We start from the raw sequence: 16,793 nt of genomic DNA, 5'->3' as shown, positions 1-16,793 counted from the left end.
GTGACCCCGGGACCTGTGCATGGGCAGTGGAGCCCGAGGGAACCTGGGGAGCGTGCGGCTCCCAAAGCAGAGGGACAAACCCCCACTGGTGTCCTGTCCCCACGCCTTCTGCTGCCTTCGGGGCTGTTTGGGAAGGGGCTGTGTGCTCTGGGTGCTGCTCCAGCTGCTCCTGGTAACCACAAATAAGTGAATTCTTGCTCCATCACATGCCCGGGGGATGAGAAGGTCCCAGGGGTTTAGCGGCCACCCCGTACGTCACCAACTTTGGTAAAAGCAGCGCAAGCAGAGCCCCGCTGGGACAGGATCCCGCCGGCACGCTGGTTATAAATATTCCTGGGGCTCCTGGAGCGGGTGAGTGCCGCTGCCCGGGAGCCAGACAGCCGAAATTCCCCACGCGATTAACTGAAGGGCGGCGCACAAACAGCTCGGGGCGCGCGGTGCATTCCTGCGGGGCGCGGGGCTCCCTCCGCCCGCTGCTCGCAGGAATGAATGCCTTTCCTCCCCTCTTTTTTAAAAAAAAATCCCAGCAGGTAAGGTAATCAGCGCCAAAGCCAAGTCATGTGAGGTTTAACGGTTAACAGATGAGCCGCAGGACGAGCTATTTGCGGTGCGAGGGCTAGGATGCCAGCCCCCAGGATTGTGTCGGAGGCGCTCTCCCTCCTGGTTTTCTTCACCCTCTTGGTTGCTGACGTCTTGTAATTGAGCAAGAACCCGGCCTTCATTTTCACGGAGTTCCCGATCTGTTTGCAAAAGGGGAAGCTTGGCTGCATAACTCAAGACCCCCAAAAGAGGGGCAGGTAAAAATAAGGGAACTTTTATACAGGCAGGCAGCTGGGTGTGTGCTGAGCTGAGGTTTGAATGCCTGAACCACCAACAATGTCCCAGAAAGGTTACTGCAAGAAAATGCAATTTATTTTGAAGGAGACAATGAGTTCCTGCAAAGCTGGTGAAACCAGCGATCCCTACAAGGTACAGACCAGAGGAAAAGCAAAGTGCCTCTCACCGGGTGTTCTCCTCTGCCAGCAGCTCCCTGGAGGCTGCACCATGTCCCCAGCACCATGACCCCAGCAGAAGTCCTTGCCCCCAAGCCAGCGAGCCCGGGCTGGGGCAGGACACATTCTCCCTGTTTTGGGGAGAGGTCTGGGGATCACGCTGAGCCGGGACCTGCCCCACAGCCCCTCTGGTGGCCCAGCACCCTCGCCCCAGGATGGCAGCAGAAATCATTTTGGAGTGAGCCTTGCAACACACCCAGCTGCTGGGTGCAACACACCCAGGGGCTGGGGCTCGCTGACGGCTTGATCTCCCTGCCTTTGTCAGCCAAAGTGGCAGGATTTCCCTAATTGCCACCGCCGTTTAAATAGAGACACTGCGGATCTGCCTCTGTTCAGCTCTGCTAATCCCTCGGCTGGCACCGCTTGCCTTGCCACAGCTTTCCGAGCTGCCTGCCACCCGCGGGGACCCTGACCTCCTCCTCCTGTCCCCAACACCCGCTGAGGTGTTACTGGTGTTCTCCAGGTGGGAAACTGGGAGCCAAATGGCACGCCAGTAAGGCTGGGTGTCTGCAGCCTGCAGGCGGAGCGCGGGCTACTTCTGCTGGTGGGTTTCCCTGCGTGATGAATCTTTATTTGCATACGGTGTTCTTAATGGGGCTGTAACGGGGTGTGTAAAGTGAGGCAATGCTGAAACATATTTTTAACTCCTGTGCAAACAGCTCGGTGCCTAATGAGGCAGGCCCACAGCCCTCTGCGACAAGGAACTGCTTGAGGAGCTTTGCCTTGGGCACCTGCCTGCGTGCCCTCTGTTCGGCCTCTGCGTCCTCCTCCAGGACTTGGCTGGGGCTCCTGGGAGAGGTGGGAGAAACCAGGCAGGTCCTGGGTCAGGCAGGAGCGACACGAAGCTTTCCCTGACCTGTGTGGCTTCCCTTCATGGCCACGTGTTTCAGGTGGAGCTGTCTGCCCGCCTGGCTGTGCTGGCGTGGTTGCAGATGCTGGCCGGGCTCGGAGAAGCAGCTTGCCACCAGGCCAAGCCAAATGCAGCTGAGGGAGCGCTGCCCATTTCAAGGTCTGGGATAATGAGTAATGCTCCGTGCTGGGGGGAGCTGGAAATTGCAGCCTTTGGTGAAATACCAGAATTCCTCCCGAATTAGCTACGTTAGGGAGAGCGAATCCAAGCCCTCCCAGTTCTGCTTACATTCCTGCCTTGCTTTCCTCTCCTCCCGACTGGGTTTAGTGACCATTTTCTCTCAAGTGCTACTTGCTGCCATCCATATTTACATGCAGTAAGTAAGTTTGTACTCCCTAGTTTCATCTCAAACACCAGGCCTCTATTTTGGGATGCCGTCTCCCACCCCACACCCTGCAGAGCCCCAGGCCCGGCCTTCACCCTGCCATGTGGGGTGCTCAGGGGACCAGATGTGCCCGGAGCACCGCCACAGGCAGCGCTCACAGCTGCAGGGCGCTGCTGTGTGAGGCAATGGGAGAGGTTTCATCCAGGCTGCCCGAAAAAAAAAAATCACTGGGCTCCTTCCATGGCGGTAACAATCCGGCTCTGTGCCTGGGAGGAGCCGTGGAGCCCCAGTGAATTAAAGGGGGAAAACACTGGGCTTTATTCATTGCCCCCCTCTCTCCCCTGAGCTCGGCACAATCCTCCCTTCGCAGGAGACGCAGGCCAGCATGCCATGTCAGCACATAACACAAAGAGCTCTCAGTCCGCGAGGAGCTGGAATCGCAGCAGAAGGATTTTTAACGCTTTAAATGATGGTTCAGGGCTGGAAGGGACGTTGGGGTTGAACCCGGGCACTCCCCACAGCACCAGCACGTGCTTCACAACCCCGCTACCTTCCCCAAGCCTCCTGCGGGGGAATTTGTGTCTCCTCCTGCGTCCTGTCGCCCTGTCGAGGAGCATTTATTTATCACTGAGGCTGTGGGGCTGACATACCACCGTGAGCCCATACACCTGCTCTTAAGCTGTGGGAACTCCCACTCAGCCCAGAGCCAGCCTCTGGCAGTGAAAGCCATTTTCGGTTCTCGCTGGCCCCTACCCAGCAGCTGCCTCCACCCTGCGCGGGAAGGGCACGAAAACGCCGGGCTGCCTCTGCTCGGGGGCATTTCGGCTGGACCACCAGCCCCGACTGAGGCTCCAGAGCCACCTCAAGGGGACCGTGAGGCGATGGGGACAGCGCTGTCCCTTGGGTGCTGCCCAGAGGGTGACATCCCGAGGGCGTGTGGTGCTTCGTGCACATTTTGTGAGGGCGCGTGCCTGCTGCTGCAGCGCTTATGGGAGAATTTGTCAGAGAGTGTTCAGGACTTTTTGGGGACACCCCACAGAGGCAGCACCTCAGCGGGCGGACCTGGTCCTCCACCCCTGTCACTGTCCCTGTGTTGTGACCCTGTGTTGTGTCCCTATCCCTGTCACTATCCATGTTCCTGTCACTATCCGTGTTCCTATCCCTATCTGTGTCCTTATATGTGTCCCTATCCCTGTCCATGTCCCTGTCCTTACCCCCACAGCCCTCCCTCACCCCCCCCTTGCCCATCCCCACCCCACCGCCATTTTGTGCCCTCACCCCCCCACCCAACGGGCGCGCGCCCCCTGGCGGCGAGGGGGCGTGGCCAGGCGGGGGAGGGGGCGTGGCTTGCGAGGCGGGGGGCGTGGCTAAAGGCAGCGGGGGCGGCGCGGCGCGGCCGTCTCCCTCCGCCGCGCGCCATCGGCGGGGTCGGGCGGGTGCTGCGGCGGCGGTGGCGGCGGGATCCTTCCGCGCCGAGCCGAGCGGGTCCGGCCGTGGCCATGGCCCCCGGAGCGGGGCCGGCGCTCGCCGCCCTCCTCGGCACGGTGCTGGCCGTGCTCAGCCGCGCCGAGCCGGCGGCCGGTGAGTCCCGAGGGAACGGGAGAAGGGGTCCCGGGGGCGGGGGAGGAGCGGCGGGGGGCGGGTGGGTGTCCCCTCGATGTCCCCTCGGTGTCCCCTCGGTGTCCCCAGGGCTCCTCGGGGCTGGTGGCGGCGGTGGTGGCGGCGCGGTGCTGGGGTGGGTGTGAGGGCTGCGCGGAAAACCCAGCCGAAATCTTTAAAAAAAAAAAAAAAACCAACAAAAAAAAGCAATTTCCTGCACGCGATTTGCCCGGGTTTGCCCCAAAAAGGAGCGCAGGGCTCAGGCTGTGCCTGGCGTGCAGCTGGGCTCTGCAGGCCGGCAGGAGGGCGAAGGGTTGGATTTTGGGGCAAGGCAAAATCCCAAATTTATCTCTTCTTTGAGCCGTGCCTCGGTGCTGGCGGCCCCCGGCTCCTCGTGCTGCACGGTGCCCGCCCGGGCTCTGCCCATACCGAGGGGCTTCGTGGCACCGTGCTGGGCTTTTCCCCCTTTGCTGGAGGAGCCGTGGCTGTAAGAGGTGGCAAACCCAGGCTGGAGACACCCCTGCTGCTCCCCAGCCTCTGGCCCAAGTGCTGGGAGCGGAGCCGTGGCCGGAATGAATGAAAGGTGAAGTCACCCAAAGGTGTCCGCAGGTGCACGTCCCGCTCTCCCGGTGCCTCTCGCACAAGGAGCGGCAGGTATCTGATGTCAGCCCTCTTGGTCAACACCGAGGAGGCTCCTGGATGTGCTCAGCGCCGTGGGTGCCAGCCCAGCGCTGCGGCAACTTGCTTTTCCAGTCCAGCTTCTCCTGGGGGTGTCCAAGCCTGCAGTCGGAGCTGCAGTAAGCCGGGGTGGGGCGGGAACACCTGCGCTTTTGGTGAGGACACTTTCCTGCTAATTACTGTTAATGGCAGTGATTTGTTCCCCGTGGGATCAGATGGAAGGAGTGAAGCAGGAATCCCGGTGAAGCCCACCCTAATTACCCACCTTCGCTCTTAACCTTGTCGCTGGCAGAGTGAAAGATTTGATTTACGCCAAGCCCAGTTTCACCCAGTAGTAGTTGGGCATCCACCCTCGTTTCTAATAAACTGCCGTGGACCTTGGGGTTGAGAGCACCCCAAAGGCAGCGCCTCCACGTGGAGCACGCTTTGGGATCCCTGCAAGACTCCCTAGATGACGCTGACAGCGCTGGCCTGCTCGGTGCCATAGGGGCTTGCTGAGCAGCAAGTTTGACTTGATCTTTTCAAGGTGTTCCTGTAGCAAATGGGTTCTGATCAAAGATGCTGATTTAGGCTTTCAGAAGGGAGCGTGATTAGCATCTGGCTCGCTCGCATCGCTTCCTGCAGGGCATTACTTAGTCAGCGTGGCATTACGTGAAGGTGCTCTTGCTGATGTTCTCAAGACCTGAATCCTTGGGAAAAGAGGGCTCGTGCCTCTGGCTGCCTTTGGCACTCTCCAAATAGATGGATTGGTGTTGTTTTGCCTCCTTCGTTGCCTCCCACAGTGATTCCTATTATTTTAGGTGTCTCGCTGCTGTTACCATAAGCTGCTATTTCCCTTCAACGTGATCCCGTCCCGCTCGGCCTCTCCCATTTTCGCAAACTGTGCCTGGGTTGTGAAAGGCATTGGAGCCTTTGGGCTGGATGTGGCCATCGAAATGTTGTCGTAATGCTCTGGGCGGGTGGGATTTGGACCTGCGTCCTTTCTGGAACTGGGAGTAGATGAGGCAGAGCAGCAGGACGCTGACAGCTTGTTTCTTCTGGGCTCGGGAATCTCAGATAACAGGAAAACCGAAGGGTCGGGATCTGCGACTTCAAACTTAAAGGAAACGACGTTGTGTTTGTGCTCTTGGCTAATGGCTGCAATGCAAGGAATGATACAGTGATTATTCAATTCTGACCCATTAAGGAAATGTCATCTGTCTTGGAGGAAAAAAAAAAAACAACAACTCAAAAAACTCTTCTAAGCATCTGTGCTTAGAAGTCCTTCTGTAGTTTTATTCTTATTTTCTATGCATTCATTCTGAAACCATCTCGCCAACAGAAGCCAAGGGCTGTGTCTTGTCAGTGCCCATCCAGAAGAAACAGCGGCCGTATCGTTCTGAGCCCAGTCATCTGAGAGCTGCAGAAATAATCATTCATTCTGTTTAGAAAATAGTCTGTTCCTAGGGCACATGTCCTTTTTTTAGACTGCATGCGGATGAAAAAAGAGCTTTGTATCTCAAAATGACACTGGTGTCTGCTGTTTGTTCCGTGCAGCAAGTCTTAATCTTGTTTCGCTGACATCACCATGGGCTGCGGTGGAAGGACGAGGAATGGCCCCGCGTTTCGGCGGGGGCAGGCATTCTTAATGCTCAAATTAATAAAGATTTAGTGCTGGACAATGACGGAAGGCTATGGAGAACACGCAAGCATGGTTTCTGTCTGCCAGATTTCCATAGAAACACCAATACCTCTTCAGCTCTTTAAATGCCTTCACTACATTTTTATTGTTGAAATCTTTTTTTTTTTTTTTTTTTAAACTAAATGTTTTATGTTGCAGCTGTTGATTTTAGGCGTTTTGGCTTTGTCTGGAGAACTAGAAATATGGGAAGGCAAGGAGTAGTAGCTGTGGTGGAAAATAGAGTATGTGGTTGGCAGACTTTTAAACCGTTTTACACATTCATCCTGAATTCAATATATGCTATAACTTCAGCTAATCAGTAGCTCTTCAACAGGAAAAGTGTCACACAAATGTTTGAAATGTTAGAAATTAGTCATCTGGCTGCTCCTTGGTGTAAGACCTCAAGGACAGGAAGACTTCAGTTCTACCTGTGAATTTGGGCAACGGTTCTCAGCACTGCCCTTAAGAGGGCAAATTGGTAGCTTTTGCCAGCTCCTGGATGCTTGAGCTCAAAATAAATAAATAAAAAAATTCTAAACAAAATTTCTTATGGGCTTGTTATTCCAAAATCCACTTACATATACACTTTCCTTTTATTTTTTTCTGCTTCTCCTATGGAGTCAGGAGAAGCTGGTGAAGGAAACCAGTTTAGATGCTGGGGTTTTCTCTCTCTCAGGAGCTGCAGGACATTGCCTGAGTTCCTTCGCACTCCTCAGAGCTCTGCTCAGCTCCTCAGATGCTGAGACAAAAATTTATTTCAGGCTTTTGTGATAAAAAAACAGTGGCGATCTCGTGATAGTCAGTTTGATTTAGAGCATTTTGACTTTTACAGATGATTTTCATGCAGCATAGACAAGCTTTGTCTTTAACTGCAACCTTCTGCTCAGCTTGTTTAAATTCCCTGAATGATAACATTTTCTAAATCTGAGCTGAATTATTAAGATTTATTGGTTTTTCTTAGTTCTTTTATCCCTGTGTGGCTGCCATGGGGTGATCTGTACCTTCTCCCTCTGTGTCCCCCTCACTCCCCAGAAAGAATTTAAATTAATATATTCAGCTAATACTTATTTATTAAAGGATTCTTCCCCAGTACCTCATGTTATTTGAACAGTAATCTTTTAAGGTTAGTGAATAACATAATGAGCTGTCTCTCCTTTGTGGTTTTCCTCCAAAAATTGGTTATCTTAGGGTATTCTCCATGTTTGTTCACCATTTAGTACTCCTTACCAGCTTTTTGAGCCATCGGTTTCTGCAGTTTACATGGTGCCAGCTGCCACTGTGGAAGAACTTTGCTCCTTGGAAAGGAGCTACCAGTCTTTCTCTGGCACTGTGCTTCCTACTTCAGCACTTTCTTGGCTTCTTCTTTCAAGCCCTTTTTTTTCTGAAGGGGATCAGGTGCTGGTTTCCACTCCCCTGGAACTTGGGGCGCCTTGATGGGTAGCGTGGCTGGGGTTTCTGGCCTTGCTGATGCCTGATCTTCCCAAAGTGATTCCCCGGGCGTTCTCGTTGCTGTGTATCAGCTGCCTGGTGGCTTTGAATCCTTCTCCTTCCCCCTGGTTTGTAATGGGTGATGTTCCAAATGACAGGCTGTTTCTCCTCAATGTCAGTTGTGACAGTAAACTCACTAAGTACAGAAAGATTATCAAAAACCTCTTGTCCTTCAGTTTTCTTCCAGGTCTCTAACATTTTTAGTCTGACTCTTCTGTGTGTTAAGTAGGTTGTTTTCAGCCATCTCCCCCAAGACAGCCTCTGCACCTATAGCTGGGTTCCAGCCAAATACGACAAGTCCAGATCCTTAAGGTACTGAGTTCCTGTAAACTTAATGGAAAACTCATGGGCAGAAAGAAGAGAGCATCCTTCCGTGGGGAAAGTTGGTACTGTGAGCTCAGCCCTGCTGTTAGCTGTCCGGGGGTCTCTGTCAGGAGCTTAGATCCCTGTTGGCAGCAAAGCCCTTGGTCAGAGCCCGCATCTTCAATGCAGGATAATCGGCCACACTTCTCAGAGCTACAGGAAACCAGCTTCGTAATGTCTCTTCCTCGCAGCATTAATTGTTTTGGTATTCAGTGTTTTTATTTCTGCTTGACTTTCTCTGAACTTGTGGGTGAAGAGTTTATTGGCCTTGCTTTCCTTTCAGTGCTTGCTGCAAAGCCCGTGCAGATTTTCTCTGGTTATGGCTCTGTTTCCCTATGGCAGCCTTCTCTCTTAAAAGCTGAATTGTGACACTTACAGCTTCTGATGTTAGACCTTTGTGATTTTTTTCAGTTTTCTAGCCTGGAAGGAGTCTCATTTTTTTTATTATGCAGATAAAGAATAGAAACCAAATCACAACTTTCACATCTTCTTGGCATCCTTAAAGAACAATGAGGCAGAAAAGTAACTTCTTTAACAGTCTCTCTAGCCAAAAAAAGATTAAACCTGGGCTCAACTGTTTCCATTTAAATGTGAGCTTTGCTGGATTCAGATGTTCAGAGTCACAGCACTTCTCTGTTTTTGTTTTTCTTGCCTGAGAGTAACACTTTCTGCTCGTGCTTGTTTTATGGCAGCAGCTACCTGTTTTTCCACTCTGGCCTTGGAGAATAGTGGTATGCCGGTATGGTGGAGAGTATTGGTGGGCCTGTTGGATGCAAATTCCAACCTGGTGTTTTATGTGCAGGCATGCTCCAAGGGTTTGTGTGGACTCCAGGCCGGGTCACATAGCTAATAGCATTCATCTCGGACACGCATAAAGCCCTCATCTGAGAGGCCTTTCAAACTTGGCTAGAATGCTAACTAGAAATTGGATACTTCTCTCCCTAAGTGGTGGCCTGCCCACTTTGTCATTAGGGCTTAAGCCAGTCTCTTGATAGTCATGGGGTGTTTTCCCAATACTCCTGCGGCTCTCCCCAAAGTGCTGGATAAATGGTGAGGCAGCGTGGCATCCAAAACCTTGCTGCTTGAACTTGGCCTGGGCGAATCCAGGCTCTGTCCATCCTGGTTGTTCTGGCAAGCTGGAGCAAGGCCAGAAATCCAGCAAACAATTCCCCCTTGCTTTTTTTTTTTTTCTTTTAATACAGAAGAGAACAGTCAAAAGCAGTGCTTCAGACCCAGCCTTGGCAGCATACTTTACATGGGTGCGGGAGAAGTGGCCGACTATTTTCTTCTCAAGACAAGAGTGTCCTCTCATGCTGTACACAATAAAATACTTCCAGTTAGCATGATGGATGTAGCAACACATACTTTTTATGCTGGCTGAGGTAGAAGATGGTTTCTGGTACTATTGACTTCTGAGCACAGCGTGGTAGAGTAGCAGAGAAGTAGCTTTTGGAGTAAGTCATGTTGAAATGCCTTGTTTTTGCATGGATTGTGAAATTGTTGAAGATATCATGAAATACAGGAAGACAGTGCTTTGTGCACAGAAGTGCTAATTTTGTTGTGAGAACTGCAGTCTTCAATTTGCCTTGCGATTTCTCTTTTAAAAGAGAAGTGATCACGTTACTTCTTTAATATTCATTTTAGGGTATTGTTGCATTTACATTAATTTCAGTTTTAGTTGCGTTTCAATGTTCAGTATTTTTTTCATAAGCTGAAAAAGTACAAAAGAGTCATTTTGTCTTTTTTAGGTTTGTTCAGTTCTACATTTTCATATGCAATGCATACTGCAACCCCACTCACTCTGATAAAATATTCGAGGGACTGCTAGTAGTCTAATGACCTGCTAAACAGCAGCTCAAGGCGAAAATAATTTGTCAAAAAACAGGAGAAAATTAATCATTACTTTGCCAAAGCCTCTGTGCTGTATCCGTGCATGGCCTAGCAAGCTACGCTGGAATCACTGAATCGGATCCTTGCTGGAACCCGAAAGCTGTCCCCTTGTTGCTCCCTGCGGTTGTGCTGGCAGCCGGCTTTGGCCAAGTGCTAGTTAAGCTTTTACTACAAGGGTTACAAAATCACCGGGGACGCGGGCACTCCAAGAGGTTACAAAATCCAGTTTGAAAGCCTGGGCACAAAAGAAATAATCCTCTGAGTGTTTGCTTCGCTGGCTTGATGGGCTTAAAAAATAAAAGCTAAAGGGAGGTGAGTGTAGGGAGGTGAGAAGAGCAACTCTCCCTCCTGGTTCTCCAAATTGCGGTGCAGCTCGCTGTGCCATTCCTCCGTTTCCTTGGGGTAACAGAGGTGGCAAGAGGCACCCAAATCATTAAAAGCACCTTTGTGGCTTCTGTTGAGTGTGGCATAACTCAATGGTGCTCGCTGGAGCTCATTTTTTGCCATGAAAACTGCTGTCCCCGTGGTGTCTGGCCAAAGCAGGCGAAGCCTGAAGGCCTGTGGCTGCTGCTGCTGGATGGGCAGGTGCGAATCCATGGCGGTGCGCTTGGCCACTGCGGGGGGGAATACCATCAGAAAATCTGTGGTAATATTTCTGTCGCTGAGTAACCCTGACCCCAGAGGTTATCTGAAAGGGGCTCGGAGTGGAATTTTGTTCATTTCCTGAGAGCTCTGCAGAGGCAGTGCTGTGGAAGTGCCCTGTGTTCAGAAACCAAGTTAACACGGAACAGGCGTGCCCGTGTTGTGAGGAATACCATTCACCTTTTGGGACAAGCTGGTTTAAGTTCACTCTGTTCTGTCAGGACTGTGAATGTGAAACACCCCTGTGTGCCTTGTAGGATATGCTACAGGTTATTGACAAATAACCCACTGAGCCCCGGGTGGTGGCAGCCGGGCTCTGTTCCGAGCAGCCCAAGAGCTGGGCCCGTCCCTTCAGAGACTGTTTGGACCTGTTTTCCCTCCTTCCCCTTGCTAAACATATATGGAAAGCTGAATACCTCTCGAGGAAGGAAAAAACATTGTTTTTTAAAAAAGAAAAAGAGTAAGCCATCTGCCCGGCAGCAGCAGTAGGTACACGAGCAGGCAGTTTGAGTGGTTGCATATTACTGATGCCTCTGGGAGCCTTCAAATTGGCCAAATGCTTTCCCAAATGCAGTGAGGCTGTTGAAATAGGGCATGTAACGTCATGGAAGTGTGTATGGAAGGGCAGGGGACAGGAATGGAGGCTGAGAGGAGTGTGAGACTTATGGGTATGTGGGTAAAGTTAGGATGGGACACAGATCTTCTGATTTCTCCAGCTTTATCCACTGGTTCAGTGCTTTTCAAGTGGCAGACTCTGGTCTAGATGGACTGATTAGATTTTTGTGGCTCTAGAGTGCCCTCTGCTCATGTGGGGTTTCGATATTTCTTGCCCTTCTGGTTGCTTCAGAATTAGCCACAACTCAGCTTGCTGCTTCAGGCCCTGGCAAAGGGACGAGTGCTTGCTGTGTCACTCCATCTGAATCGATGCCACTACAGTGTCCTGTAAACCTGGAGAAAAATTGACCAGCCCTGAGCTGAAGGGAGCTTATAAAAAAACAAAAACCAACATTTTACATGGACAGATATCAATAGGACAATTGGGAATGGCTTTAAACTAAAAGAGGGGAGATTTAGTTTAGAGATTAGGGATAAATTCTTCACTCAGTGTGGTGAGGATCTGGCACAGGCTGCCCAGAGAAGCTGTGGATGCCCCATCTCTGAAATGCTCAAGGCCAGTCTGGATGGGGCTTTGGGCAACCTGGGCTGGTGGGAGGTGTCCCTGCCCATGGCAAGGGGTGGAGCTGGGTGGGCTTTAAGGTCCCTTCCAACCCAAACCATTCTCTGATTCTGTATCATACATAATGTCTTGTTTAAAATACAGTGCTGAAAATGGCAAGTTTGAGCCTCAGAGTATGTACTCTTTATGAATACCCAAGTCTTTGCTGGAAGACTTTAAGGTCTCTTAATGTTTTCATTTATTCTCAGACAGTCCTGACAGAAATCAGAATACCACAACAGTAATGATGTAGCAGCGGATTCTGGATTGCTAGAAACTTATACAAGGGAGCTTATGAGGGACAGATGCCCCTGTTTCAGTGCCAAGCGTCCCTGGAGATAGTAGAAAGGAAGGAGAAACTTTGAGACAAGCTATTGTGAAAGAAGTTTTAGAAATTGTTGCCACTTACTTCAGAGAACTTCATTATAAAATTTTGATCAGGAAGTGGTAACTGTCTGACACTGAAGTCAAAATACGCAAGTGCTGAAGTGATTGTATATAGCTTGCTGAAATTACTGCATGCTTGGCTTTGACGATCTACCTAAAAGAAATTCTGGATGCATTTAGTAGCCTGGTGAACAAATCTGTATTTGATTGTTCTTTCAGTCTGTCTCTTTTGATGCTGCCAAAGATTAAATTGAACTATGTGATATTGTCTTTGGTTTTGTTCCAGTCATATAAAATTTTTAGTTAAAGGATGAATTCCGCAAAATATGTTAACAAAGCTTTGACTTAACACGTACAGCTACTGAATTGTTTTTTTTCCTCCTTTCAGCTTTACAGTGTATGGATGATTCCAAGCCTTGTGTTAATGAGGGAAAGTGCATTCCTTATCAAAATGGTACAGGATACTGCAAGTAAGTTGGCTTTAATTTCTATCCATTTTAATTGCCAATGTTCTGTCATTCATAGTCCATAAAAGAAAGGAAATGTGGTTTAAGATTTTCTTATCAGGTGCATTCAGCATAATAGTTTTAGCAAAGTCTGTGTTTCTTGCTAGTGCATTGGTTCGTCTGTGTTAACTTTTTATAATGTAAGAAATCTAGAGTTCTCATTCATATTCTTGGGTTTGGATTTCAACTATTTGATTTCTTTGCCTTTGAATAGGAAGAGAGGTTAAATCGATAAGAGGTAAGCACAAGTTAAGTCAGAACTTGCTCTCTGTCTTATCGCTTGTGTTAATTTATAAAACATCAGCCCAAAATATTTCCAGATTTTTTTTCGGAACTGCTCTGTGCTTTGAAGAGCGACAGTTCCCTTCCATGTGCTAGACAGTAACAAACGTGGAAGCTACAAACAAACAAAAAAGCCAAACAAACACATTTATCTTTTTCCTGTAACTGATCTTGGGAAGCGTTGAAACCTGTTGTTAAGGGAGCCTTCACTTTGTCATTGCATGGAAAACTGATCATCAGCAAGAGCTTTGGAGGAACATGATGTCTGGAGAATGGTATCCCATCTGTTTAAATGTAGTTCATCTTTTTAACTGCATTATTTAGATTCTTAAAAATGAGGTAATTTTACAAAAAGATAAATCTTCCTTGTTTGGCAGGGCTTGTTTACTACATCTGCAGTAAACGGATTTATTTTCTAAACTGTGTTTACTTCCTCAGTGCAAGTTGTACCATTTTCTGGCACTCTAAATCCTTTCCTTAGTGCTCACATTCTTTCAAAATCAATGAATTTTGTCATGTTGATTTAGCTCAGCAAACGCGTGGCTTGGCTCTTCACTCTCTCCTATACATCCATCTTCCCTAGCTGCACTCATTAGTTCTTTCTGTGAATATGGTGTGCGACACTTGATGTACTTAAATTGCAGCTGTGGCACACAAATCATAATCTAATTTAAGGTTCTCTGTAGTTTCAAATAAATCCCTGATATGCAGAAAGGCCATAAAAAGGCAAATATGTAACTTGTTGTTCCCTGTTTTTTTTTGTTGTTGTTAGCTTTTGGCTGTTACTGCTTCCTAGGCTTTTCCTTTCTGTTGCTTTAGGTTGCTGTCAACAGAAATGAGCTGCCCTTCTGAAAAAAAGTTGTAACTTTTCCTGCTTTTCTTTCCCATTTTAAGACTGAAACAAGAAATTGTGTGATGTTAGTAGGCCTTTCTGATGAGCATGTAAGTGTGTGACTGTGGAGCCAAAGTATGTGGGTCATGATGAAGGTAATAAACAAGATTGGTATTGATGGTGGTGCTGCTTGTACCTTCCAAAGGACATTTTCTCCAACTTGCATGTTCCTGTTAACCATGCCTTAGACTTTACTTGGTACATCCGAGCGTTTAACTTCTTTTTTGGTGTTTGTAGTGTAGTCCAGATCTTCACACATTTCTCTTATCACAGTGGCAGATTTGACCACTCTTAATTTTTTTAGAACATGGAGCTATTTATAAGTCTAATGTTGCTTCCTCCTTTTAGTGCAGGTCTTCATGCAGATCTTAAGCCAACCCCTCCTTCAAATAATGTCTCAGTCCTTCTGCAGGCACCAGAGTAACTGGAAAGGCTGAGAGTACACAGAGATGAGTGTGTCTGTTTTCTAGTTGCGGCTCAAGAACGTTTTTGTCAGAAAGGAAGGAAAAATAGCCCCCAAAAAAAGAAACAACAAACAAGCAACAAACCAAAAAAAGCCCCAAAACCTCAGTTGTGGAGACTTTACCTTTAGCAGGCTGATTCTTAGCATCCTGTTTTGGTTTTAACTTTTTTTTTTTTTTTTTTTTTGTTCCTGCATGATGAGGAACTCTGAATAGGGGAACTTTTTATCTGTTGTAGTAAACTAAATGACTTTCTGAATTTTTGATGCCTGTAAGAGCAGATATGTTTTTTTTTCAGGAAACTGAACTTATTAACAGAGCAAGTGGTTTGGCTTGTAGATCTGCAGGATAGCTCGCTGATTAGCTAAATCTCCACCCCTTCCACTTTTTTCAAGTTTTCTGCAGTACTTCCTTTGCTGGGCAGTAGATTAATACAGTAGGCTCTCTTCCTCTTTCTCTACCTCCTCTCGGCAAAGTTGTTTGTTCTAGCTTGTGGTCGGTCCATCTAGTTAATCTTGCTGTCTGTAAGAAACAAGCGAGCAACTGAAGGAGAACCTGCATCAGAGGTAATCATATGTGGTGAATAAGACATTGGTGACATGAGTGCTGATAAGCAAAACATCTACTCTAAATATTTGGCAAAGCAGCGAGTGGCAGCTTTCTTTGTCAGAAAATTGTGTAGCCTCTGCTCCATTAAAAGAGGGAGGCTTGTTAGCAGAAAACGAGCTGTATTCTGGTGCATCTGGCTTCTGTTGTGGGAACGGCGAGTGTGACCCTTGTAAGGAAATTAGAACTGGATCTTTATCAGATTGCTCTTGCGAGTGCCCTTTAAGTAGCTCAGTTTCCCTGGTGATGCTACGGGCCCATGGCTGTCATTTTGTGGCACTGTTTGATAGTTACTGACCTTCTTTGACCTTGATTTTATATTTAGAAAATTACACATTCTTGTGTTTTGCTTCTTCCAAGGGCAGAAGTTTTACTTGAGAGTTCTTTCTGTGCTCACTTGGAGACTGGTGTGGTGAGCAGGCAGACCTTACTCCAAGGAATGTGGATGTGTCTGCTGTAGAAATAAAAACGTGCTTTAGCAGAATGAGGGGAACCTGTCCTTCAAAGCTTTCTGGGTCCTGCTTTGGCAAAAAGCAGTTTCAGTCTGTGGTTTGGCTTGATGTTACACTGCAGTGTGTTGTTTTTTTTTCTTTTCCTCAAAGCATCTCTAGGCTGCCTTTTGCACACTGGGGTGTTAAGCTTGAGGGAACCTTCTTGCATGCCCTTGTCTCCAGCAGGAGAGTCAGGATAACATCTTGCTGCTTAATGCTAATTGTGAATATCATGGGAAAACCTTTCCTCCTGGGGGATAGTACTGCTATCTTGCAATATTTTTGTGATTGCAGGCAGGCCGAGAAGGTGTGGGTACAGGCAGCTGTTCCAAGTACAAGCAGAGCAGAGATGCTGGCTACGCTGCCTGCTGTTTTCTGAGCACTGCAGGTGGATGTGGTAACTTGGATGGCGATGCTCCTGTGTGCTCGGCGTGGGGCAGGACCCTTAAAAAGAGAATATCTTAGCTGGTTTCCCCCTTCTTGGCAGCTGTGACTTCTTCCAGCTTCCCTTCCCTGTGCCCCAGTGACAGGGAACAGAACCAAGACTGTGCCAGGGGGAGAAGCAGAAGTAGGAAGGAAGGGAGATGGGGTAGGGGTGCTCCAAGCCTTGGGGAGGAAGCTGGGCCTTGCTACTTCTCATGTTTTATAGGCTTCTTAGACTGGATTTTTGACCTTAGGACTGCTGCACTTTGTATGTGCAGAAGGGATATTGGTACTTAAAGTACTGTTTTAATGCTAGTGTCTTTTGCTGGGTCCTGATGGTAAAAAGTGCAGTAGTAACTGTGGCTTGTTTGGTGCATTAAACAAACGTGTTGAAGCAGGCTGATGCCAAAAGGGCTGTGTCCCTCAGCACATCCTTTTCTGCTTGAAGCTGTCAGGGTCTGCGCAACTCTGTGTTTCCGTGCCTCTCCAGCAAGCAGTCTTTTTTTTTTCTATTCATGTGCTGAAGTTTGTGCATGCTTTTAATTTGCACGGTATGGGTTTTACCTCTTGCGTGCAGCTTGGCAACAGGAGGACCTCAAAGCATGCTAAACTCAGAGGCAGCAAGCATGGCAGTAAGGGGCTTCTACCCAAATTCTACCCCCCCCCCCCCCGAGTAACTTCAGCCCCCCTACCAGGATTTTGACCTACCTGTCTTTCCAGATGGGTTGTCGTAGATCTGAGTTAGAGTTCATTTATGAGGACTTCTGGGACTGATGACAAGATCCTAGACTAAGACTGTTTTGGGGACTGCAGCAGATATCTTCTCAGGATTGTTCTTGAGGGACTAATCACTCCTAGACCAGTCAATGGGGAATACCCATAGGAGACCTTGTAGCAGGATGAGGTCTGAGAGTTTTCCAGA

At 48.6% G+C, this 16,793-nt stretch overlaps 1 protein-coding gene across 1 annotated transcript in view; it reads left to right on the top strand.

The window, feature by feature from the left end:
- Positions 1-3,677: 3,677 nt before the first annotated feature.
- The window catches only part of NOTCH2 (notch receptor 2), an 84,542-nt gene continuing 71,426 nt past the window's right edge, over positions 3,678-16,793 (top strand). The window contains exons 1-2 of the mRNA XM_068691222.1: positions 3,678-3,868; positions 12,599-12,680. Of these exons, the coding sequence (XP_068547323.1) occupies positions 3,787-3,868; positions 12,599-12,680 (164 nt within the window). The 5' untranslated portion in view covers positions 3,678-3,786. The remainder of the gene's footprint in view (positions 3,869-12,598; positions 12,681-16,793) is intronic.

This window comes from Anas acuta, chromosome 8 (assembly GCF_963932015.1).
Source record: "Anas acuta chromosome 8, bAnaAcu1.1, whole genome shotgun sequence".
Lineage (NCBI taxonomy): Eukaryota > Metazoa > Chordata > Aves > Anseriformes > Anatidae > Anas > Anas acuta.
This window is presented reverse-complemented; position numbering and strand designations above follow the sequence as displayed.